At 39.1% G+C, this 24891-nt stretch overlaps 1 protein-coding gene across 4 annotated transcripts in view; it reads right to left on the reverse strand.

Annotated features, from left to right (window-relative positions):
• The window catches only part of AOPEP (aminopeptidase O (putative)), a 196385-nt gene that overhangs the window by 64021 nt on the left and 107473 nt on the right, over positions 1–24891 (reverse strand). For all 4 annotated transcript variants that reach the window (XM_054004179.1, XM_054004177.1, XM_054004176.1 and 1 more), the window contains 2 exons: positions 13551–13613; positions 12839–12922 (listed from right to left, as the gene is read on the reverse strand). In XM_054004179.1, the coding sequence (XP_053860154.1) occupies positions 12839–12922; positions 13551–13613 (147 nt within the window). The remainder of the gene's footprint in view (positions 1–12838; positions 12923–13550; positions 13614–24891) is intronic.

A 24891-nucleotide genomic window follows, 5' to 3' on the forward strand; every position in this document is an offset into this window, starting at 1 on the left:
TCTTTTTATCTATGTCCCTTCAAGTCATGTAAGAGCCCTTTGTATCCTGGATATATTTTTTGACCAATTATTTGCATCCCTGTTGCCTGTTTTGCAAGCCACATGCTTCATAAAAACTTAACAAATAATGCTTGTGTTGTAACCATGCCTCATTTAATATGAAAGTCAGAATTTCAGTTCAAACCCTCAGGGAAACTCAGCTGGATTTACTGTAAATCTTTGCCAGTGCTTTGTAAAGAGTCCTCACAGCAAAACACCCACCCAATCCACTCTTAACTAAGCCAAGACGGCAATAAATTCAATGAACTGGTAAAAGAAAAGGCACATGCACTATAAGCTAGCTTCCAGAATAGGAAGGCCATCTTCAAATAGACATTCCCTTCATATATCTTTTAATTCCCATCCCCCAACTCCTAACATTGAAATCAAATGCAATATAAGTAGACAAATTCTCCTTACCTGTAACTTAGAGCAACCTTACTTCTGTATCCTGCTCTGAAGTGCTTTACAAGCTGCTAGTGGGGTTGTTTGTAAAACTCCCACAGAAACAGAACCCAAAGTGGAAAATGCAGGTGCTTGCTAGGGAGGTTGAACATAATCCAAAAACCTTGAGCTTTAAGTTTCCTTCTACAGTTACAGAATCACAGATTACTCTGACCTAGAAGGACCAAGGACCAAGTCCTTGGGTCCACAAGGGTCCACAAGGACCAAATCCAGCTCCTGGCCTTGCACAGCACCATCCCCAAGGGTCACACCATGTGCCTGACAACACTGTCCGACTGCTTCTTGAACTCTGTCAGGCTGGTGCTGTGACCACTTCCCTGGAGTGGTCTGCTTCCTGGAGCCTGTTCCAGTGCCCAACCACCCTCTGGGTGAAGAACCTTTTTTCTAATATCCAACATAAGCCTCCTTTCCCCCCTGACACAGCTTCAGGCCATTCCCTGGGGTCCCGTCACTGATCACCACAGAGGAGAGACCAGTGCTTGACCCTCCCCTTCCCCTCATAAGGAAGTTGTAACTGCAGTGAGGTCTGTCCTCAGTCTCCTCTTCTCCAGGTTGAACAGATCAAGTGACCTCAGCTGCTCCTGGTATAGCAAAACCCCCGACACTAGGGGGTGAGGCCACCCCAGCTCAGAGCAGATCAGGACAATCCCCCTTCTTGCCCAGATGGCAATGCTGTACCTGATGCAGCGCAGGGTAGCCTCCTGGCCAACCTATCCTTTCCTTTCTTCCTTTCCTATGCCTACCTAGATCTCCTTAGACAACATGTGAGTAGCAATGAGCATTGTGAAATCTCAAGGATATTATTTGTGTTGATAATAATTGGTCACTTCACATATTGTGACTCAGAAATTTATTAAAATTTTAAATATAATTAGAATCACAATAACAAAGGTGATGATTGATCTAACTTCTCATTTTCATGTTTTTCCTCTGTGTAATTAGTACTGAGCTATTCTGTTGGGAGGTTTATTTTCTATCTGTAAATGAGTAATCTAGAGCTCATGTTTCAGCATCCATAATCAGATTTTTATAAATTTTAACAGACACTCACAATGATTTTGGCCAAGTAAAATTCACTAGTCCTCAAAAGTAACTTTTCCATAGCAGATTTTCTAATTTACAAGGGATTTTTATTCATGAAAAGACATTTCTATAACACTTTATGCATTTGGCTTATTCTAAGTTTTGATGGTAATAGAAACATTCAGATCAAGATGACTCGAGATAAGCTGAAAAGCCCTGGCTTTTCACTGATGATTTAGACACAATCACATCGTATTGCACCACAGATATAGGTAGGATAGTGAAAAGCTTATGTGTAGACCAAAGAACATGATTCCCTCAGTTGAAACCATCAGTCTTGCTCTAACACCAGCAATGACAAACAAAAACTCCACGAACGCTCACATTTACCAGAGTATGTTTCACAAACACTAACTTACTGTCACAAGTAACAAACCACTTAGATAATATTTTTAGCTTACAAAGATGCAGAACTTGAAACCGCCTACCCTTTTTACATAGCACAGCTGATTTGTGTGGCAGAAGAAAGAATAGTAATATTTTGTAATTCAGCAGCCTATGCATGGTTAAGACAACATCTCTGTACAAGTTTCACAGATTTTAATGCTGTAAATGGAATGAGGAGCAGTGGTAGGTGCTAGAGACACACAGTGATGCATACAATTTCTTCTTATTTTAAAAAGAGGGAGACATCAACTAAAACAGCAGCAGCTCCATGATGGAGATGTAAAGATGCACTGGGAGCAATAGCTCACTTTTCAGATGAATGTGTAAAGAGAAAACAAGCAGGACATAAGCTAAGAAGGAAACCAGAATTACTAACTCCTAACTGTTCAGAGATCTTTCTGTCACAGCAAATGTGATGTCATAAAGATGACACAATTATCGTGTTAGGAAGTGATCTTTTACACACATGCAAACTAGACAGCAATAAATCAAAACACTTTGTAATTTAGGCACACTATGAGAAGAATCATGGATACATTGGGTAGTTCTTTCTCCTATACCCAAGCAGTTAACGTATGAAAAACCAGTATAAGTTGAAGTTTCTGAGTACTCGATTTAAAACAAGAGGGGAAAAAAAAAAAAAAAAAAAGGGCAGCTAAAAAAACCCCAACACAGGCATCAAAATGCAATAAAAAATTTCAAACACATGGCACTATTGAAGAGTAAATAGTACTGCTTTCAGGCCAAGCCAAGGGATTACTGTTACATAGGGAAATCAAGGCTGACTTTTAAAAACATCTAAAAATAATTCTAAGAATGCTTCCCATCTCTATGCTCTGGACAAGAGAAAACAAATGAAGAAACTTAGCATCTACATGCCATCTAGGTCATTGGTATTGCATAACCTTCCTTTCAAAAATATTTCAAACAAATTCATGGGATATTCACAAGCTTTAACTGATTAAAAACAAGTGCAAGATATGAAATACCCTCTGGAAGTACAAAACAGGATTTTTTCAGAAAAAGTCCCTGTCTTCCTGATGAAGCAAAAGAGAATCTGATAGTCTAACCAGATATTTTCTATTAAACATAATTAATTAAATATTTACTCACATGCTACTTTATATATAGAAGGCTAGATAGCTACACAAGACATTCACACAAGACACTTAACTCTGCATTTCTGTCTCACTTAAGTTGTGAAGCAACACACATCACTAGAATAAATACACCTCTGTAGCAAAGGGCTCTGTATGCTATTTTCTTTATCACAGGTTCCAACTATGTACTACCTCCAAGTTAATAAAGCAGGAGCAGACTTGCCATCATACCTCTTTCTACGCTCTGAAGACACAACACACGGGAACATTTCTGACTTCTGGCTGTTATCTGGCCTTCCAACACCTTATCACACTATGCCTGAAAGTTTTACAATCAAAAATTTCTGCACTGCAAAAGCTCATGAGTTAGCAAGCTTTTATTAATTATTTAATTCTCCCTTTGCATTGAAGGTTACAGGCTGCACACCCACATTCAAACAGTCAAAGACAAAATGGTAAACAGTTGTCCATTTAATTATTATTATTTAAAACAGACTCAAAGCCAACACCTGTACTGATAATCTAAAATCACTATAGATGAAATTCATTACTGGAAAGTATGTTCTGTTACAATATAAATATTGATGACTCCTCCCATGCTCAAGATCATCTTTTCAATTACACTGCTATATGCACTGGGCTTTCACAGTACTGGGGAAGTGAAGTCACAGCCCTGGCTATGATTGATCTGTTCTTATCTATGCTGCAGGTTAAAATACCACCAACCTGTATGCATTTTGGTGCAGAGAGGACTAACTGCTTAATGGAAGAATGCGTGGCTCAGTTCTTATCTGTAATATAGACAGCCTTCAACTTAAGGTTTGTGCTGGGCCACAAAACTTGACTTCATTTCCTTGCCATGCCTAACTTTCTTAGGTATCTGCAGACAAACTATCTATTATCTCCATGCTTTGGATTATGATCTGTAAAATCAAGTTATTTCAGTTTTGAAGAACAGAATTTTAAGAGATATTATGTGTTTTTGAGGTATTTCACACAATGATAATGAGGTCTTTACATAAAAAGTACTGGGTACTTGTTTAGTGGAAGACATTTTGTAAACACTGAATTTCATAAAAACTATCTTCACACTACTAGGTAGTATCTTATGAGGTATCTTAAATTTCTTAGTTTCTTTTACAGCAACTCTACTGTAAAATTATAGTAGAGACAAGCATTTTGTTGTCAGGTGCATCTTCTCTACTGATAAATAAGCATAGATGTTTTTAAAATATGAGCAAAATTTTAATTGCTTGAAAAGTATTATGGATGTTATAAAATAAGGGTAGGTATTAAAATAAAAGTATGGTATATTAATTATATTGACCATCAAGTCCTTTCACATATTCCCATCTATAAAACCAGGTAACCTGAAATCACTCTCCCTGGCTTCCCAATCCCTTCATGCAATCACTTGTCCTCAATATGAACACATGTATTGCTTGTGTTCCACAGCAGACAAAATTCACCTTTTTTTACTTCCTTCTGAAAGCATTTGAAAACCTAACAGGTTTACTCAGGGTGAAATTGCTGTCAAAAATAGGCCATATTTTCAAGCCACAATGAAGGTAAATTTGTGTGATAAACCAAGAATTCCATCTTGCATGAACTGGCATACACTCAGAAGGGAATCTACTTTTGCTTTAACAAGCAAAATAGGAGGGAGGAAACTGCAGGACCTGAAAGGAAACTGAGCTTTCAACAAATTGATTCTACAGTTATTGTCCCTCAAACATTATCTGTCCTCTCCCAAAGGTGTTATCTATGCTGTAAGATTTAGATATACAGATAAATGGATATATTTTAAAATATTGACAAGTATCCCCCAGTAAAAAACTCTCTGGGCAATTTGAAGAAATCAAATCTCCTGTTCGATGAGGAAGTAAGCCTTGAGGATGAATGACTAAGGCCTGGTTCAGCAAAGTATTTTACATATTAATAGCTTCACCATGTTTGTCAGAAGTACAGCCAAAACACAGAGAAATCGAGTTAAACAAAAACAAGACAACTATAGTTACTGCATAACTGGCACTACATGCCATTTTTTTCTTTGAAATAAACAGGATCTTGAGCATGGAAACATTTAATATTCTCTAGCTGTACTTAATTTTCTTTTGAAATATGGATGAGAGAACATGAGGCCCCCATCAGTATTCCATACTAAGTCCTAAGACTCTTTTTTACTCAGGTATTCCTGTTATGAGTGAAGAAGGAAACCAACTTTAAGACAAATTCTGTACATGGTGTCCAGCACATTTAGAGCATGCAGCCTGAAGAGTACACAGAATATAGTTCATAAACCCAAAACATTACTTTTTTTAAGAAGCAAAAGTAATGAAATCCAATTTCGACAAGGAATTTGTGTCTCATGCCCAAACCATCTCATAGACTGAAAGTGGCAACAAAAATGGTTCCTGTGGTTGGGACAGTCATATCATCTTCCTCCTTACACATCTGTTAGGAATACCAAAAATGATGAAGCTCACACATCTGCATTGCTTTTCACACATCTGCATTGCTTTTCTCTGGGCTTTCCCCGCAGCATCTCTTAAAGGAACATGGTTGATGTAGAGCTCTAACAACTTAAATTGAAAATACCCAGTGGATGCCGATATTTAAGGCAGAAAAGGAAAAAGATATCTAGATTGCCTAAGCTTCCTTTTCAGGAAGCAATTTTTCCAGATAAAAATAAAAGCTTTCTTTGAAAAATCATTATGAGCTTCAGCACGTAATGAGGACAAAAAAGAAATATCTTGTAGTTAATTAAGCAAATTGTCACTGGCAATAATTTTTAAATCAAAACTATGGAAATTTAAGTGTATATATATACACACACATATACATACACACAGTAATGTTAAGAAGTCTAGTTTCAAATGTTGGCATAGGTTTCACAAAAACTGCATGTGAATCATCTGATGAGATGAGTTAGACAATTGTGATCAGTCACTTGGTTTGTGTCCACATGAAAAGTAGCACAAGAAAATATATGCAGCACAGACCAAATGAGTACAGTAAAATTCACATACCTTTAAGAATTTAATCCTGTCCATTTAATTAAAGCAACAAAGTATGCAAAGAATTGCTTTCAATTGTGAGCTACCTTCCTGCTCCAAAAGAGCTTCTTAGGGGACTGCAGAGGAAGGAAAGAATGACAGTATCCTAAGTTGTACCCACGACTACGTTTTATACTGTGGCCATGAAAATCAGGTTGAGAACTACCTTTTTAACAGGTTACGCAAAGGGCCCAGCCTTTCCCTTCTGTGCTCATACATTTCTTTAAAAACAATGTCTGCACTTACTGACTACTACACATGTGCTTTTACTATATAGCATGTGAACATAAACCAAACTGAAAATAGACATACAATGAGGACAATAGCTAAAACCAGTCATCAAAAAAATAGCTAAGCCTATTTCTGACAATGTGTAATAAATATAAGACTGAAATAAAACACGTGTAAAACTGAAATAAAGCACACATTTGAGCCAGCAGACCAATAAGCCTCCTTAGGAGTCATTATAGTCAATCACATCAAGAAGAACCTGGGGACATTTAAATCAAGTATATTATTCAGGTGGCATGCACAAGTGTATATTCTCAGCTAATAAAAAATCCACAGGAAAAATCTGTAGGAGAAGACTTATGGAGTGTTTGAATGCAGTCCACCACTTTTTTCCAAATGTGGTTTGCTGCTCCAGTTGCAAATGCCCTGAAAGGGACAGCCTTCTTTCTGCTCCCAGAACTCACTACATCATCACTCAGAATTCACTGTGTAAACACTGGTGGGGGCATACACTTGAGAAGTATTAAAAACTATCAAATGCTTTTTGGTTTTTTTCTATTTGGGAAAGAATAAAACTGTTCTCATATTTTCCATTTCCTGTCTTATTAAAAACAAAACTTCTTTTTATTAAGTTAAGGTATGAATGATCATGTTTCAACCACCACAAAATAGGGCTTTATAATGAGAAACAACAGCAGACTGAAAAAGTTAGCAGCAGCAGTCAATCCCAGTAATGTAGCTCTAGATAACATCATATGGTAACATACACAAACACGACCTTCTTAAAATGCCTCCAGTGAGACTGATAGGCAAACATTACTCCATCACAAATGTGTAACTAATTCTTCCTACAAATCAAAAGTAATAAACCCCTCTACTAAAACTGTCTTTTTCTGTCTTTCTGGACAAACCTTGAGTTTTACAACACAGTGGCCTTAATCTACCATTGCACAGGATGGTTGCTTGCTTGGACAACTATAATTAACAGTAAATATCTGCAAACTTTAAACTATTTCAACACATAGCCAGGCTGGCCTGAGGTCTCCTAATTTAGAGATGGTCATCTCAGAGTCAGAAAGGGGGCAGAAGCATTAGCATATGCATGGTGTTAAGTTGCTTAATTGATCTAAAATTGTAGGCTAATGAGAACATTCACTCTTAGACAATATATATCTGGGAGGCTCCATATGAAAAGCAATTCCTTGCTAAGAGAGATGGGTGCTGTTGTAAAGAAAACTATGATTCTGGCATTTCTGGCATATCACTACTGGAAATAAAATACAGCAGATAATGTGGTAAGAATTGCACTATTAAAAAAATTACTTTCACTCTTTTTTTTTTTTTTTTTTTTTTTTTTTTTTTTTTTTTACACACAGTATTTTCTTGTTCTGTTAAATGTTTCTTAGGTGAATTCTGAAGAAGCACTATCCTAAAAAAACATAGTTCTTTAGAAAAGCACAATTAAAAAGTTTCCAAACAATTCACAAATACAAATATTCTTTTAGGGATGGAGAATTAAATACTGAAATTGCTTAGTTCCAATGGCCTGAAATTATATTCTTATGTACTCATAAAAAAAAGTTTTTAAATGACAGTATCTATTTCCCAGACAGCTTAACAACATTTAATGCAAATCAGATCTTGTACATGAGCTGGGAAAAATTTTCCGTTCTAATTTCTGACTGAGAAAGGAATTAAATGTTTTCTGTAATCAGTGAAGGCCAGTTTACAGGGTTCCTAGAAATTTATGTAAAATTAATAGATTTTGGTACAGCAAATAACACAATTGAAGCATCTCTGAATAACAATTTAGGATTTTTCACCATGTTTCTCTTAGCTGTTAAGCAGTGCACAAGCTCATCAGACTATTTCAGATTTGATCCTTGCTTTGATCCTTAGTTTGGTAGATTAAAATAAAAATAATCATTTTGATAAACAAAAAATATATGCCAATTAAAGATATAATGTAATTTTTATACACTGTATGTTAATAGTCATTGCCTGAATTAGCAGAAGCGCACCATCCTGAATAAATTTTCTAGTTAACTAAGAGCTCTTTTATACCACATGGTATTTTTAATCAGTATTTCTTATGAGACCCTGAAATATTTTCTACTTGCAGTATAACAAGAAAACTCATTTTAGAGAATTAGAAGATTTGTTTCTTGTGTTTCACTTCTGGTGGTGAATTCATTATTAAAGGACAAAGACAGCATTTAGCATTAGTCATATATATCACAAGTGGCTTGGGTTTTTTATTTTTTATTAGAAACGTAAAAGCAATATCAACAAAGTCATTTATGCTCAGGTTGTTAAGAGAGCTTAAATATTGAGAACTGTAATTCTCTGGAGTGACACAAAGGATCAATAGCAACAACCAATAGGAAAAAAAGTCGAAGTCACATTGCTAGTAAAACTAGCTGACAAACTTTAAACACAGGAAAACAGTATTTCTGAGAAAGTTGCAGAAATTATTCTAGGAAAGTTGAATCACTCCCCAAAGTTCTAGTATACAATCAAACTAAAACTGAAACAGACAAATGCAATTTTGATTATATGCAGGAAACATGTTCCTTATGTAGTATGAATATATATACATGTTTATTTCAATGTTTTTCCTAAATCCTGTGTATCCTTGTTATCTCATCTGATGTTACTTTTTATACTACTGAAATATACTCAAATCAGCTTTCATGTTTTGACACTGAATGTCATGTAAAAGTGAATTTGTCTTCTAATGAAAAGATGTTTCGCCCCAGTAGATAGAGATTGCATGCCACAATTCCACTAGCCTGACTGGAAGATCATTTTCTTCTGCCTGATACAGACAGGACAATGGAACAGTCAACTATTAAAACAAACATCATAATCACAACACCATTTAACAGATCCATCATACTCTTCATTATAAAACATTGCTTATTTGAACCAAGTAATTCTTATCAACTCTGTTACACCTTCTCTAAATTTCACACACGAACAGCATTCTGTATTGATACACATACTGACTGCTAAATGTGCTGACCAGATAAATGACAACATGAAGAGACAGCATAATATTAAATGAGGAGTAAAAAATGTACAAGAATAGAAAGAAGGACAAAAGTAGAAATGCAAAGGGTGAATGTGTTTTAGTTTGTGTATGTGTACACATATTGTAAGAAGAGTAGCTACAGAGAACTATAAGCAGAAAACACAGTGAGCAAAAGGTAACTTTTTTTCTATTTTTTGACTTGTTTTTCCATTTTTTCAAACAGATAGAGAGACTGAAAATAAATAGAAAGGGGTGAACAGTACCGAAGGTGACCAAATGAGTCAAAAGAAGACAGGAAAATACACCAGGCGTGAAAAAGAAGTAGGAACGAAAAAATTGGCATAAAAGGTGTTAAGAAAATACCACCTTTTTCAGTTTCAGAGATAGAACAGCAAAAAGGTTAGAATTTAAAAAAAGCTTAAAAACAAACAAACAAAAAAACTGAATAAACAAGAAGAGCAGAAGTATGAGAACCCTCAGCTATTCAGCTAGAAGTCTTTCTCACTCATTGATTCTGTTCCACTCCTGTAATCCACCATGTGGATCCACAGTGGAAAGCAACACCATACCTTTCTACACAAGCTTCGCCACTGGTTCATCTTGAGCACAGTTAACACTACAGTCACGTAGTTTTATCCAGCAGATGGTATCCAAATGTTTTTTAAACATGTATAAACATCAGCTCCTACAAATTTAACTGTTTAGAAGGCAACTTCTTCAAGAAGCAATTCCTTGGCAGTTGTCAGCAACCTTTCCTTTGCCATTCTGTTTCACTTATTCCATACAGTTATCTTTCTGTCCTAGATTTTGTACTTGGATACAGTTGCTTTGATTTGGTGGTGACTCAGTATAGCAAAGTCATCCACCATGTATTAGAAATTAGACTTCCTATCACAAAAAATTAAAATAAGAGAGGAAAATTGGACAGCATAGGCACATGAAACCTTAGAGGAAAATCTGACAGCACAGGCAGATGGAAGTTTAGAAGCTACATATAAAAAGTTAGTGCTTGTTTTGAAAGTTTAGAAGCCACATTTAATAAGATGGTGCTTGTTTTCAAAGGATAAGTAAGATCAAAGTAAAGCTCAGTTTTCAAGGTGTAGCAAAATACATCAGTATCCTTATTTAAATTACAGTTGTAATATGAGCTGCTATCAGCTCTCTGACTTCTCTGTTTATTATTGCTTGCCTTCTCACCTCCCTCTTCCCAGTCAACATCTTTATTTCTATTTCTCTGCTATCTTCAAGTTTTCCATTACACGATTTTCTCTTTCTTGTTGTCTTGTTTATCTCTGAAGATACTTTAACTTCTGTATAATGTCATTTCTTCTATAAGTGGACACAGCTAAGGATCAGGAATTCTCATAGAAGAGAGGTTAGCACGACCTACACTGAATAGTAATTGCACTGGTAAGTCAGGGTTGGAAACCTAGTGCAACCAGCTCTGAAACCAAATCATAAAGCCCGGCTAGCACCAGGGAGGTCACTCACTCTTTTTTCTCCTCTGTTCTCTTACCTGTAACTATTGAAAAAGTCACCATTGCAATGGCGAGACATCTAGGCAACATAAAGAATTTCAAACTCAGTGAAAAGTCAGTGGTTTACTATCAAATATAAGATTATTGTTACCCCTCTTCCTTCCCATATGGTTAAGTACCTTGCAAATGCAGCGCATTAGATCCCCATGAATTATTGATACTTACAGATATTAGAAGACAATGGTTATGCTTCCCTTCAATTTTAACTCATATGTCTACTCACAGACCTTGCTCTAGAATTACTGTTTCAAAAAACAGTGAGTATATCTTATGTTTACACATCAGGTTTTGCATTTCTATCACTGCAAGGTACATGCTGAAGGTCTCTCTCACAAACTGTGAAACACTGGGAGAACAACATCCTCAACAGAAAAGGAGTTTTATCAGTAGAAAGGGATTTTGCACTAATGAAGCTTTCTCCTATAGAAAGAGATTAGGATTGGTATAACAGCATAAGGCACTTTTAAACCTACTGTTCAGGCATAACAGAGGATCTATCATCCTCTTTTAAATGTACCATTTAAAAACTGCTTCAATATGTATGCATATTGGTTTGTACTATTGTTATTTGTACCATCAATGCATTTTGCTCACAAATTGCCAAGGCAATACAATTTTTATCTTAAAAAATCTTCTTCATCTTAGCATAAAATGATTGTAAATACAAATGCTACACATACACACAAACACACATTGACATACAGAAATATAAACAGAAATAGAATTACCTGGTGAAACGGTTTATGCTATCTCTATTTATATCACACCATTCTAAAGCACAGCATCACAGAACATCTTTCCTAAATTACGTATTCCAGTTACAAAATAAAAGTTGTGAATTAAAGGATGCTATTTGGCAGTTTTTAGCTAATCATGGAGGTGGTAAATCATCCACCCACAACAGTGCACTTTGTGGACATTTGTCATATACTTGCAATACCCATACTAAGGCAACGTATCCCAGGAGCTGGCAGTCATGCTATCAGGAAGAATTTGGCTACAGAAACCATAATGATTCATTATGTATTTTAGAAGCACTGCCGAAACAGCAAATCAACACACTACTATTTTAGACCTTTAAAGGTTACAAGAGCTTTAAAATACAATCATAAATTTGTTTTCAAAATCAAAACAAGCAAAAAAAAAAAAAAAAAATCACAGTTCTAATAATGCATTTGGAAGTGCATCTTTATTCACCTTTTTTTCCCTCAAGGGACAGAAAACAGCTATTTAGTATCAGCTAACTACTTACCTCTCTACATTATAATTTAAATTGTCAACTCAACCTTCTTGAACAGGTCTTTCACAATAGATTAACTAAAATTCACCGATTTAAAACCAGTTTAAATTTGGTTGTATTCAGGTTTTAAAATCCTCTGTGGTAATTTTTAAAATAACCATCACATTTTAATTAACTGAAATCTATACTACAAATGGATGATTTTCAAACTCACCCTCTGAATGAAGAGTCAACAACATCGTCCAAATATTTTGTTTCAACATGCACATCACATCTATTGTTGTCCCAAAATCTACCATGAAAATTGTCTCTCACCTACAAGTATCTGAAAATAGTGCTTCAGATCCTATCAAAAGCCCTTAAGGGCTGTACTTCTCTGCACCCTTGAAAGCACCCTTCTCTTTCTTCCTTAGAATGTTCCAGTTAAATACAAATAGATGAAAATTCTGTCTACTGAACACAGACATCTAAAAAGGTTATTAATTTCTAGCCATTGTAACTTCATAGTAACTCTGAAACTTTATCTTGTAACATCTATTTACTATCATCTTGTTGGAGAAGACACTAAGTAACATCTCTACTAATCTTAAGCAGGCAAAATCAGAAAGCTATTTGGATCTTCTGCCCTTTGTCCCATTACACAAACTGACATCATGATTGCTTACCTGCTGGAAAACTACTTCATCCTGCTTCATTTTCTTTTTGCTGCTTTTTCTGATCCTCTGGTTTGTCTGAATCCATTTTGTGACCTGGAGTTCAAAATCAGGATACTTTTTTAGGTAGAAGATGCGACTTGATTGTAGTTATTCAGCATTCGATATCTATAAAGATACTCAAGACAACTTTTTTCATTGCATCACTGCAAAGGAAAAAGCACTTTTCCTCTCCAAAGAGATGTGGTCTGAGGTAATCTGGTTATTACCGGTACATGATCAAAGTGTGAGGTGATGTTCTCCATCTTAGAGCTTTTGGTTTAAGGGGCTTTGCACGAAGAACATTTTGATGTCAGACCAGGTTGCCAAATGGGAAGTTATCATTGCAATGTGAAAAACTCCTGGGGAAAAACTCTGTGCTTTATCCCTTACACCTTCTATGTCAAGTAAGAGATTTATTTCCAGCCACCCACTTGAACATTGTTCCAAACTACCAACGCCAAATTTGGATGACATGGTTATTATTATTTAATAAAGTAGTAACATTTGGTAGGGGTTTTTTCCCCCATACTAATATCTTTATTCTTAATATGAAAGCAATTATTTTCTAAAGCAAAAAGCGTGGCAGGGTGGGGATGGTGTGTAAGGTAGAAAACTCCAGGAGCAGATCTGCAAGGGGAAGAAGCGGGTGGGACATAACAGCTGTGAAAGGTTTCCTCCTCACCTCGCTGCTCACTTGCTGGACGAGCTGACACTCCTTCCACGTCTCTCCCTCCTCCAGCAGGGGCTACACGGGGGAGAAAGCGCACGGTGAGGCGGGATCGCCCGCGGAGGATCCGCGATGCGCTCCGCTCCCCGGAGCCCCGAGGCAGCAGGCGCAGGGGAAAGCGAGGTCCGACTGCCGCCGGCCCCCGGAGCCGCGCCCGCTCCTTTCCGCCTCGTCCCGTTCCGTCCCAGGCCACGCCGCTGTTCCTGGGCTCGGCAGCGGCACACCGCAACCCTCGGTAGGAAATGAAACACCTCCGCAGGCTCCCCCGCCCCCGCGCCCCGACCCCCGGAGCCCCGCGGAGAGGAGGAGCCTGCCTTAAAGACGTCAGGGCCCGCCGGCTCCGGGGCGGCGCGGCCAGGGCACCGCGCCTCAGACAACCCCAGCGGGGCGGCCGCGGGCCCCGCTCAGCTCGGCCTGGCCCGGCCCGGCTCGGCCTGGCCCGGTTTGGCTCGGCTCGGCCCGGCTCGGCCCGCCCCGCCCCGCCCCGCAGGTGCGGAGCGCGGTCCAGCCCGGCCCAGCCCGGCCCGGCCACTGGCGGCGCTGCTGCCAGCCCGCGCTCCCTCCGACAGCGTCGCCGACGGACGGCCATTCATAACCTCCACATCCATGCTCGTCACGGTTTGCAGGCTAATTATTAGCGATACGCTCTCTCTTCGAGACCCTTACTATGGAAGCCACTTTCCTATGAACCCTCCTGTAAACATGCTCTGTCACAGGCCTTTATGGACAGAGGAAAGTCCTAGTGGGGATAGTTCAAGAAGGCATCATCACCATTAACAGCTTCAACCTTGGCCTTGGTACTTGCTCTTGCCTCTAGAATCCAACTAAACTACCTTGGAGGGTCTGAAATGCACATTAAAAGCAAGAGCCAAAGCAGCTTTGTAGGTATACTGCACCACAGCAAGCCCTTTATCAAGGCCTCAGCTTTATTTATACAACAAGATGCCGTGAGGAGGTAATTAAATTTAGGCATAGGACTTCAGAGGAGTCCCTCAGAGAAGGCTATTCAAACTCCAGCATGTTGGGAGATACTTATGTCAACCGTGCAAAATCCAAATATTATTAATTCCTAAGTGAGGATTTTATCAAGGGCTTTTCTGTTTATATTTAAAAAACAAGAGGCAGTAAAGAATAGAGCGCATCATTCTTGTTATAGTTAAAATAATATTACTAAAGTATTGTCAGTATTTTAAAAATTATTCATACTCTTTTGAAAATTATTTATACTCTTATACTATATATTGCTATAATCTCTGAAAGCTTCAAAAGGAAATCTGTGCTCTAGCAAAAAATAGGGCACATTAAAGCATGTGTGTAAGCAAACCCTCAATATATAGAATTAGATGTACTTTGTAAACAGATTTAAGTAAATAAAGGTAGATCCAATAAGTGAGTATTAAATCCTGAGAGTATCCCCTTATCACTTGAAAAAAACATCTCTCCTAGCCTTTTTGTTTTACTACCACAACATCCTTCTTTCAAGATCAAAAGCTTTAGATCAAAGCCAAGATCAAACTCAATGCTTTCAATAGAAGCAACTTCATTATGAAGCATTAAACAAAGAAGAACTTTTTAACAGAGATATCACAATAGAAAATCTTACTGTCATTTTTTATTTCACACTTACAATAGGTCTATTTGAAACAAGTATAAAAAACATGTTTTTATTTTGTAGAGCCACAACAGATTTTTCTACTAAATGGTAATTCTGAAAGTACCTACAAATTGACTCTTGAACTGAGTGTATTTAAATGAAGAAGGAAGAACTGAACTTAGTTCAAAGGCAGTGAACAAAAAATTAGTTAATGGCAAACACAAATTAATGCAACTGCTTAAATAGTATTTCCTTGGATTAGTTAACAGATTAGACTGTGCATTCCCACACAAGTAGTTATAGGAAACACTGGACCATAGAAACAATGAAACATATTTATACTTTAAGTCCTTTAAAGAATTGCACTTCCTTTCTAGTCAAATGTTTCGAGAAAACTAGGGGGAGAAAAGGTTACGAGAGACATTGATTTTCAGTCCTGCAGATCCTGAGGATGATTTGGGATGAAAATCCACAAACACACAAACATGCTGTGTGTTCAAACTCAGAGAAGGGTCCTGTTTTCTTGTTAGTAGTTGCACAGCAGTGAAGGAAACTAAAGAGGAATTGTTACTGACTTTTTATGGTAATGTACCTTGTGGAGCCAACATCTGGGCTTCCCCGGTGCTGATTGCTGTGCACATCCTAACTTGAACACTCACCTACAAGATGATACCACTGCAGTGTAAGGTAAGAGCCAATTTACCCATACAGATAGCCTGCAGAAAACAAAAAGCAGTGGCAGAAGTAGGGTGGGCCTAAAAAGCAGTGGTCACAGCACACTGGCAGTGTCTCTTATCAGTCAATTCTTATCTCTGCTTATTGATGTGTGAGTAAGATTTAGCTCATAACCAGAGCAGGAACTTTTGCTGGGAGGGGGAGAGGGCATGGAAGAGGAAGAGGAGGAAGAGGAAAAGAAAAGGGGAGCCATGAAAGAAGAAGGACCAAGGCAAAGAAAAGGAGGTGAAGAAAGATGTTTTAAGAACATTTTGTCTCCTACTGTAGCCCTCCATACTTGAAAAGCTTACACCAGATAAAAGGGCGATGTCACACCCAATTTGAAATGGGAATGACTGCACTACCCTCCATCAACAGTCCTATTTGCTGTCCGCATCACACTGGCTATCATACTTGAATCCCTTCACGATAGAAATTTAGAGATTACTCTGTCCTGCATGTCCTTCTTGGGAAGAGTGTCCTTCAGAGACTGCTAATGGATCTGTACTATACAATAGATATGATGGGGAGCAAGCAGTTACACATGTCAAAACATGCTAGGATCCCTCATTCTTGCACCAGCAGCATTAAATAGAACTGAATTTTGAAAATCTGGGGGAGGACGTAGTACTTTCTATGAATTGGGTGAATGCAGAACAAATATCCTGGACTTAGGCAATGATTTACACCAGCTCTTTCTCAAGTCAGACCAGATCCCAAGCATCCAAAGAACATGCAGAATCATACATAGCCTAGAAAATGAGAATATTTTTGCAGCAAACACCTCTTGCATTTTACATTGAAACAAACTGGTTTTAAATTGTTCTGGCTGTGATGGCTACTAATGGTATTTCATAACTCAGTGAAAAACTATAATAACGAACTTTTCCTTTACATAGCTTGCCTGTAACTTTAACTCCTCTGTGCTACTCTTATTCAAAAACAACCAGTACTGATAAATGAAGAAGGCAGTTTTACCTAAGGTGAACACTGAATCTATACCATTTTGTTGGCTTTCCAACAGTCCTCAGATACTGGAAGGCAAAATGAAAAAATGGAAAATGCAGGAATAAAAATCTTTACTGTAAATGAACTTCAGAAGAGCTCCTGCAAAGTAGAGGAAATTGACAACCAATGCAGTCAAGTCATTTTCCAACCTCTCATTTCTAGAATCTCAATTACTGAATTTTACATCACACATACAATCTTGACATTTGTGTATTCAGATCTACACGGACACCAGCAACTACAAAGAGAAGTCACTTTCTCCGACAACATATAGCTAACTTCACCAGTTTTGTACCTTTCTACACATTCCCATTGAACAGAAACAAAATACAGATTCCCCTCACCACTTTCATTCTACCATACTAGAACGAGACAGACTACTTTCTCAGGCTAATGTCATCATCACTGTGACATCAGAAAAAGATAATTTAAAGGGAAATAAAAAAGATCATTAATAGGGGGAAAAAAGTACAGTAGTTTAAATTACAAAATTAGCTTACTTGTAAACTGAGAATGCAATGTGCCCTCAGAATAATCTGTGTGACCAGATAATTGTTTCAGCAGGAAAAATGTGGCTTCTAATCTTTTGTAAAAAGGTTCAGAAAATGAAAATACAGAAAAGTATTTTATCCAGTAGCTCACTAGACAATTAAGTATTGCTTGAAACATTTGACTGGGATACAATTGCAAGGATTTTAAAATGCTACTGCTACCAGGACTTTGCAGAGAGGAGGCAGTGGGCTACATCTGAAAATGACAAGATGGTTGGTGCATCCACCTTGCAAGAAACAGTATATCAGCACCACATAAAAATTCCTGAAAAAGAAATCCAGGTCAGAATGTGCTCCTGTTAGAACAGGAAGTTCTCCAACTGATTTTGTGCAGTCTTCATGCATACAGCTTTATCCACTGAAATGAAGAATCAAATTTTTCTGACATTATCCATTTTATAGGAAAGATGCTAATTTATATTGATATCATAAATCTAAATGTTGTAATTCCTCTGAGAGTTGCTGTGCTGGTATAGAGACACTCTTTTCAGATCAGCACGCTGTGTCTGGTGTTTTTCAATGTAACATCCCCCCAGAGAAATTCTGTTCAAGTCAAACTTGCTCCTCCTGAAATGATCTCTACCTCCAAGAGACAAAAACCTGTTGAAACAATAACTTTGAGGATACACTTTCAGTACACTGCAACATGATTTCATATATATTGTCGCAGGAATATTTTTTTCAAAGTGGTTATGCAAATACTTCCTTCATATACACATTGGCAACTCTGCTTTGTGAAGAAAGTTCCTAGGTACAGATGAATCAATGTAACCACCGATTTAGTTGCATGATCAGATTAATAATCTGATAAAGAAAATATCTCTGACCACATGACCATGGGATCTCTAAATAATAAGTTTATTACTTGTTACTAAATAATCTTATATAACATGTAAGAGAAATAATTCCTGTATCATATTAGATTACATTATCTAGAATATGATAGTATTTTCAGGGTGTGCTAAAATGCTCTTTTTGTTTTATATTCCCATCCTGATTTCACCAGGTGCTCTCACTACTATGCAGGTGTCTCAAGCAAGTTAGAGAGGCAACATCCCATGCCTCACTAATATGGGAACAGAATCTCTGCTATTGGCGACAAGCACCTCCCAGCTTGAGAGAGAGAGAGTATCACACCATGAGGTAACCTGTGGTTTTACCTGAATTACCTCAGAGAGGACATGAGGAAGTGGGATGGAAAGCCCATTTCTGCACTAACAACACAGGTATGTAAGCTGAAAGGAAGAATAGTAGCACAGGAAGTTCTTCAAGGATAAATGCCGCTCCAGTTTCCAATGGGCAAGTCCTCCCTCAGACAGAATAGAAGGGCTGGTGTTACTTCTGGTCCTCTTGAAGGGACCTCAGTTTATATTTACAACAATGACCAGAACTAGAGGAGCCCTGGCTCCAGCCAGGTAGCAGAGAGGGACAATCAGATCTATTGGACTGTGTGGGTCCCATGCCCTGGTACATCAGACATGCAAGGGTATAAAGCTTTAGTTGACACCAGAGCACAGTGTACCCTGATGCCATCAAGATATGTAGGGCTAGAAGCAATTTCTATTTCTGGGCTGACAAGGGAATCCCAACAGCTGACTGCACTGGAAGCTGGAGTGAGCCTGGCTGGGAATGAATGGCAAAACACCTCACTGTGACTGGCCCAGCAGCCGCATGGATCCTTGGCATAGATTACCTTAGGAGAGGGTATTCCAAGGACCCAAAAGGTCATTAGGTTTTTGGGATAGCTGCTGTGGAGACAGAGGAAATTAAGACAGCTGAATACCTTGCCTGGTCTCTCAGAGGACCCTTCTGCTGGGGGCTGCTGAGGGTTGAACAGCAACAGGTGCTGATCGCTACCACATCACTACACCGTCAGCAAAACTGCACCAGGTGGAACTCTCTGGTCCCCACCCAGGAGATGATTTTGAGCTGGAGACCCAGGGAGTGGTCAGCAAGCCTTGCTCACCCTTTAGCAGCCCTATATGGCCAGTGTGTAAGCCCAATGAAGAATGGAAACTCATAGTGGACTGTCATGACCTGAATGAAGCCACGACACCTCTGAGCACTGCTGTGCTGGACCTGCTGGAACTTCAGTATGGACTGGAGTCCAAGGCAGCAAAGAGGTGCCACCACTGACACCTCTAATGTGCTTTTCTCCATTCTTTTAGCAGCAGAGGTTTAGTTAGACTACAGTTTGCTTTCAGCTGGAGGGGTGTGCACTTGGAATCAACAGCCCCAGGGGTGGAAACACAGCCCCACTACTTGTCATGGATTGATCCAGACTGCACTGGGTGAGGCTCCACACACAGCAGAGGAAGTTTTTGGGAAAGGGGTGAAGATAATCCAAATCCTCTTGAAGGTTAGTTTTGCCACAAAGCAAAGTAAGGTCAAGGGATCTGCCCAGAAAATTCAGTATTTAGGAGTAAAATGGCAAGATGGTCATCATTAAAGTCCAATGGACATGGTTAGCAAAGTAGCAGCTATGTCTCTGTCCTGAGTAACCCAAAATGTTACTGTAGTCCATACCTCTCTGTGCCAAAAAATCATTACTGTCTCTATAAGATCATGTGGCTGGCAAACAGAATGACAGGGCAAGGGCTGGGGTTGTCCCAGGACCTTTTGAAGTGAAGGCACTCAGACAGTCTCCTTGCCTCTCTCTGGCTGCTTAGCTTGCCTCTTGGCTTTTTCTTGCCTCTACTTGCAACAGCAGCAACTCAAGCAGCTTCATTTCACAATCAAAACCTGTTTCAGGGTGAATTTTGCAACACTTGCCTGCACGCCCAGAGGAGCAGAGCAGCCCTGCTCCGTGCAGCCACCCCAGCCCACCAGAAGTGTCTGGCTGAGGCAAAAAGGGGTGCGTGAGAGGCGCCCCTGCCAACTGTACTGCTGTCTGCTGCCACCAGCAAGGCCAAGGCCCCCCACGTGTTCTACCCCCTAGCTGAGTCCCAGCTGCCAGAGTTTGCCAGCTGCATTTGCCAATGGAGCTGCTGCCTACCCCCCAGGGTGGGGAGGGTGGCCACCCTCTGCCCTCTGTTTCCCTACAGCAGTCACCCATGCCAGTGCCGTTTTGGGGAAGGGGATATGCCACGATTTTGAGTTTCTCTTTGTTGCTGGGTAGTCCATGAGATTTCACCAACTTTGTAACTATCCAACTAGTGACTATTACTGTTATTTTTTACCCATTGCTATTTCAGTTTTTTAGTAAACGATTATATTTTCACTTGTAACAACTATTAATATTTGTTTCTCCTTATTGGTAGAAAGGGATTGATTAAAACTAGCTCATTTTAGAGTGTCCCCCTTAAACAGTCTTAAACCAACAGTCATCACTGACCAGCAAAAAGGAAACACCTAGGCATTCCTAGGTGCTGAGGGATTTTGCAAGATGCATATTCCTGACTACAGGCAGATAGTAAACCCTCTCTTATCATGTGATACAGAAAAATTATTTCAAGTGGAGTCCTGAACAACAACAAGCTTTTGAACCCCAGTCACTCAGGAGTCTTGGAATTAATCACTAACTGTCCTGAAGACAAAAATTTCAGACCATCATCAGTGGAGGAGGAAAAGGTGACGTGCTGAGGAGCTCCCACAATATAGCCAGCTACCTGAAAATGAAAAGCAATACACTTTCTTCACTGACAGTTCCTGCCGTATTGTAGGGATACATCGAAAATGGAAAGCAGCTGTATGGAGCCAAATGCAGAGAGTCACAGAAGCAATTGAGTGACAAGGTGGATCAAGTCATGTTGCAGAGCTGACAACTGCCCAGCTGGCTTTAGATATTGCTGAATGAAAGAAGTGGCCAGTGCTCTACCTCTGCACTGACTTGTGGATGGTGTCAAATGCTCTGTGGAGGCGGCTGGAAGGATGAAAAAAGACCAGTTGGAAATGCAGAGACAAAACCCACCTGAGCTGCTGAACTGTGGCAAGATGTCACTGCCTGGGTAGAGAAGTTGGCTGTAAAAGTTCATCATGAGAGGCACATGTGCCCAAGAGTTGGGCTGCTGAAGAACGTCACAAGAATGGGTGGGTGGATTGAGCTGCCAAGACTAAAATGTCTCAGGAGGATCTGGACTGGCAACATAAGAGTGAATTATTTCTGGCTTGGTGGGCCCATGATGCCTCATCAGGGAAGAGATGCAACACCCAGATGGGCTTGTGGTCGAGGGATGGGCTTACCCATGGGCTCTATATCCCAGGTTGTCCATAACTGTGAAACGTGCTGGGATCAAGCAGGCCAAGAAAAACCTCTGTGCTATGATGGACGATGGTCAAAGCCTCACACACTGCCTGGAACACCATTCTGGGCCTTGGAAAGCAAGTCCTGTGGTGACCTGGCACCCCTGAGAGAAATGAGTCAGACAATGGGACTCGTTTCCAAAACAACCTCCTGGACAGCCAGGCCAAGGAACACAGTATCAAGTGGCTGTATGATATTCCTTGTCACTCACCAGCCTCTGGGAATATTGAGCTGTTAAAATGGACTGTTAAAAACCACATTGAAAGCAATGGGTGGTGGGACCTTCAACCGCTGGGCTCTACGTTTAGCTAAGGCAGCCTGGTTTAGTTAACACCCCAGGCTCTTCCAGTACAGCTGCCCCTGCCCAATCAAAACCTTCATGTACTGTAGAAGGGGATAAAGTCCCTATAATGCATACAAGAAAAGTTTTAGGGAATACAGTTTGGATTAGTCCTGCCTCAAGCAAAGGGAAACCCATCCTTGGGATTATTTTTGCTCAAGGACCTGAGTGCACTTGGTGGGTAATGCAGAGGGACCAGGAAAGGTGATGTGCACTTTCAAGGGGATTTGATTTTGGGGTGAGGAGAGTGTGTAATATTGAATTGTATAATATTGGTTGCTGAAACTGCCAGTGTATGCCAGAACTACCACGAACAACGAGTATGGACTGCTCCAGCAGTCATGAGCTCCTGATGCAGATTGCAACCCCAACAGTACACCAGCTCTCCTGCCTTGAAAGACATCTAGGATGGATGGAACCCACAATTATGGACTAAATGAACTCAACAGACAACTTGAAGCAATGGGTGTTGACTACAGAAATGATACCTGTGCTTTGTATGTGTATACAGTTGGAAGATGTAGCATCTGGGTGTGACATAAATGGTAAAGAATAATGGGTGGATAATGTCCTAGTTTCAGCCAAGAGTTAATTTTTTGCAGTAACTGGGAGAGTATGTGGCTAAGGCCCAAATATTACTTGGTAGAACCTTGCTTGTTTGTTGAATTTCTTGTTGAAGAAATAAAATACACCTTCCAGAGGTATTGAAATTTGAGTTTTACTGATCCATTTAAGTAGTCAAAAATACTTCTGACAACTTTCCTAATGAAACATATTCAAAACAAAAGTTCTCTAGCCCTCTGGGCATGATATACTGTTTACCCAAATGTTAAGGACAATGAACCGTAAACTGAACCATGACATGTACTAACTGTCAGCCAACCGACTTTTCGAACCTACCTTTCTCCAGACATTCTCATTTCAGCATTTAAATTCCTCTTTGACTTTAGAAGGGAGTAGACAGAATAGATAAAGTGTTCCTTCTTTATGGAGATGGAATAAGTTTTAGAAAAATCACCTATTTTTCATTATTAAAGAGCAAGTGATCAATATCTGTCTTCAGTCTAACTCTAAAGCATGGCTAAGTCAAAAGGAGATGAGGAAAGTACTGCAAACTGCGAAATATCTTGACATTGGTCCTACTGACTTGTGTGGAAGACAATGAACTGATGGAGATGGAATGAAGATTGTTACACAAACTTAGTTACCATCTGCTCTCAAGAAATATTCAGTAGCTCAGCATTTCTGCAGTGTCTGAAAAAAAGCATAGGGCTCAAAAGCAAGAACTTCCATCCTCAAGTCTAGCCAGGTAGAAATACAGAAATGCAGCAGCATTTGAACCCTCAGGATCACTTTGAGTTTCTGACAGAATCACTACACCTGAATGCACAGGTGACAGTTTTTGGTCAGCACACAGAGGGCTGCATGGATTTCACATACAGAGTGTGTGCTGCAATACATTTTCCCCACATATTCACTCCTTCCAGTCACAAACAAGATTTTTTTAAAAGCCTAGGGAAAATTTCCAGGAAATAAAATGTGTGTTCTTTTAAAAATCATAGACCATTCTGGAGGGTATATAGCAACTTGTTCCTGTCACATAAGATTTTTACCTTAGTTTCAGGCCCAATTCTTTATCTTTCTGAACTAAAAAGATCTCAGATATTGTTTCCTGGAGTAGCATTTCACTTCTTGTTATTTCATAGCCTGGCTCCAATTCACTAAAATTATTTAAACAGAACTTGAAACTGGAGAGGTTTCAGATATCTCCAAGGCTACTCTTTCCTAATTATACACTAATACCGAAAAATTTTCTGGCAATGTAGCATGAAAAATATTTTCAACCTTTATGGTTTGTTTCCATTGAGTAAAGAAAACAATGAACAAGCTAAAAATTAATTGGTTGCTAACTTCTGTGATTTTCTTCTGATGTTTTTACAAGCAATAATTAAAACCTGTGTTTATTGCTATGCAAGCCCAGCTGTGTCCTTATTAGGCAAGTCTAAGTTCAATATTTCTGTGTAAAAGAGGGCCTATCCTCTATGTTTCCACTTTCTGTGTACGTAGGTGGGAGAGTGGGAGCTTGGGAATGTGAACTTGATCCAGCATTGATCAGTCAGGCAGCAAACTGTTATTGTTCTCTAGATACCAAACATAATTCCTTTCTAGAATGGATAAGCTCAGTCATTCTGCACATAACACAGCTTTTGTGTTCAGCAGTGCAGTTAATAGGAAAAGGGAATGAAAATGACTACTTGAGATTTATTAAACTTAAGAGAGACTCTAATGAACAAACACATGGAATCCAGTCCACTATTATTTCAGAAATTGAACATTTGTTTCAAATGCACTTCAACTTTTTGAACTTGTGCAGATTTACTATACTGCTACAAGTACCTTACCTCTGAGCTGTATGACACTGGAAGGTAGTCTGAAGAAAAACAGGACACTTGTGAAAATCTGGCTTGTAACTCGGGAGGCAAGCCAGTGTTTCAAGAGATCATTAAACTAAAACCATCCTTCTCATCCTTAATGTAGACTCAGGGTTCCAGCTGAGAAACTCAAAAGCATTTTTTCTTTAATTATTCAATTAATGGAGACTCCCAAAACTCTGTTTAAAACTTTGCTTTTAGAAATTAGAACAACAGAGGCACTAAAATACTATGGCCAATGCTTTTCAGATCTAAATTTTAAAAATTACTACCTACATTCAGCCTAGACACCAAGTTACTCCGTGCTACGTGCGCATATTACCTGAGGCAGCATGTTGCCCAGTTTTAGAATATGATGACACAATACTGTATAACAATACTACTCAAATCTCTAATGTCTTTGGTTTTCTCTAA

Source organism: Vidua macroura, chromosome Z, assembly GCF_024509145.1.
Source record: "Vidua macroura isolate BioBank_ID:100142 chromosome Z, ASM2450914v1, whole genome shotgun sequence".
Lineage (NCBI taxonomy): Eukaryota > Metazoa > Chordata > Aves > Passeriformes > Viduidae > Vidua > Vidua macroura.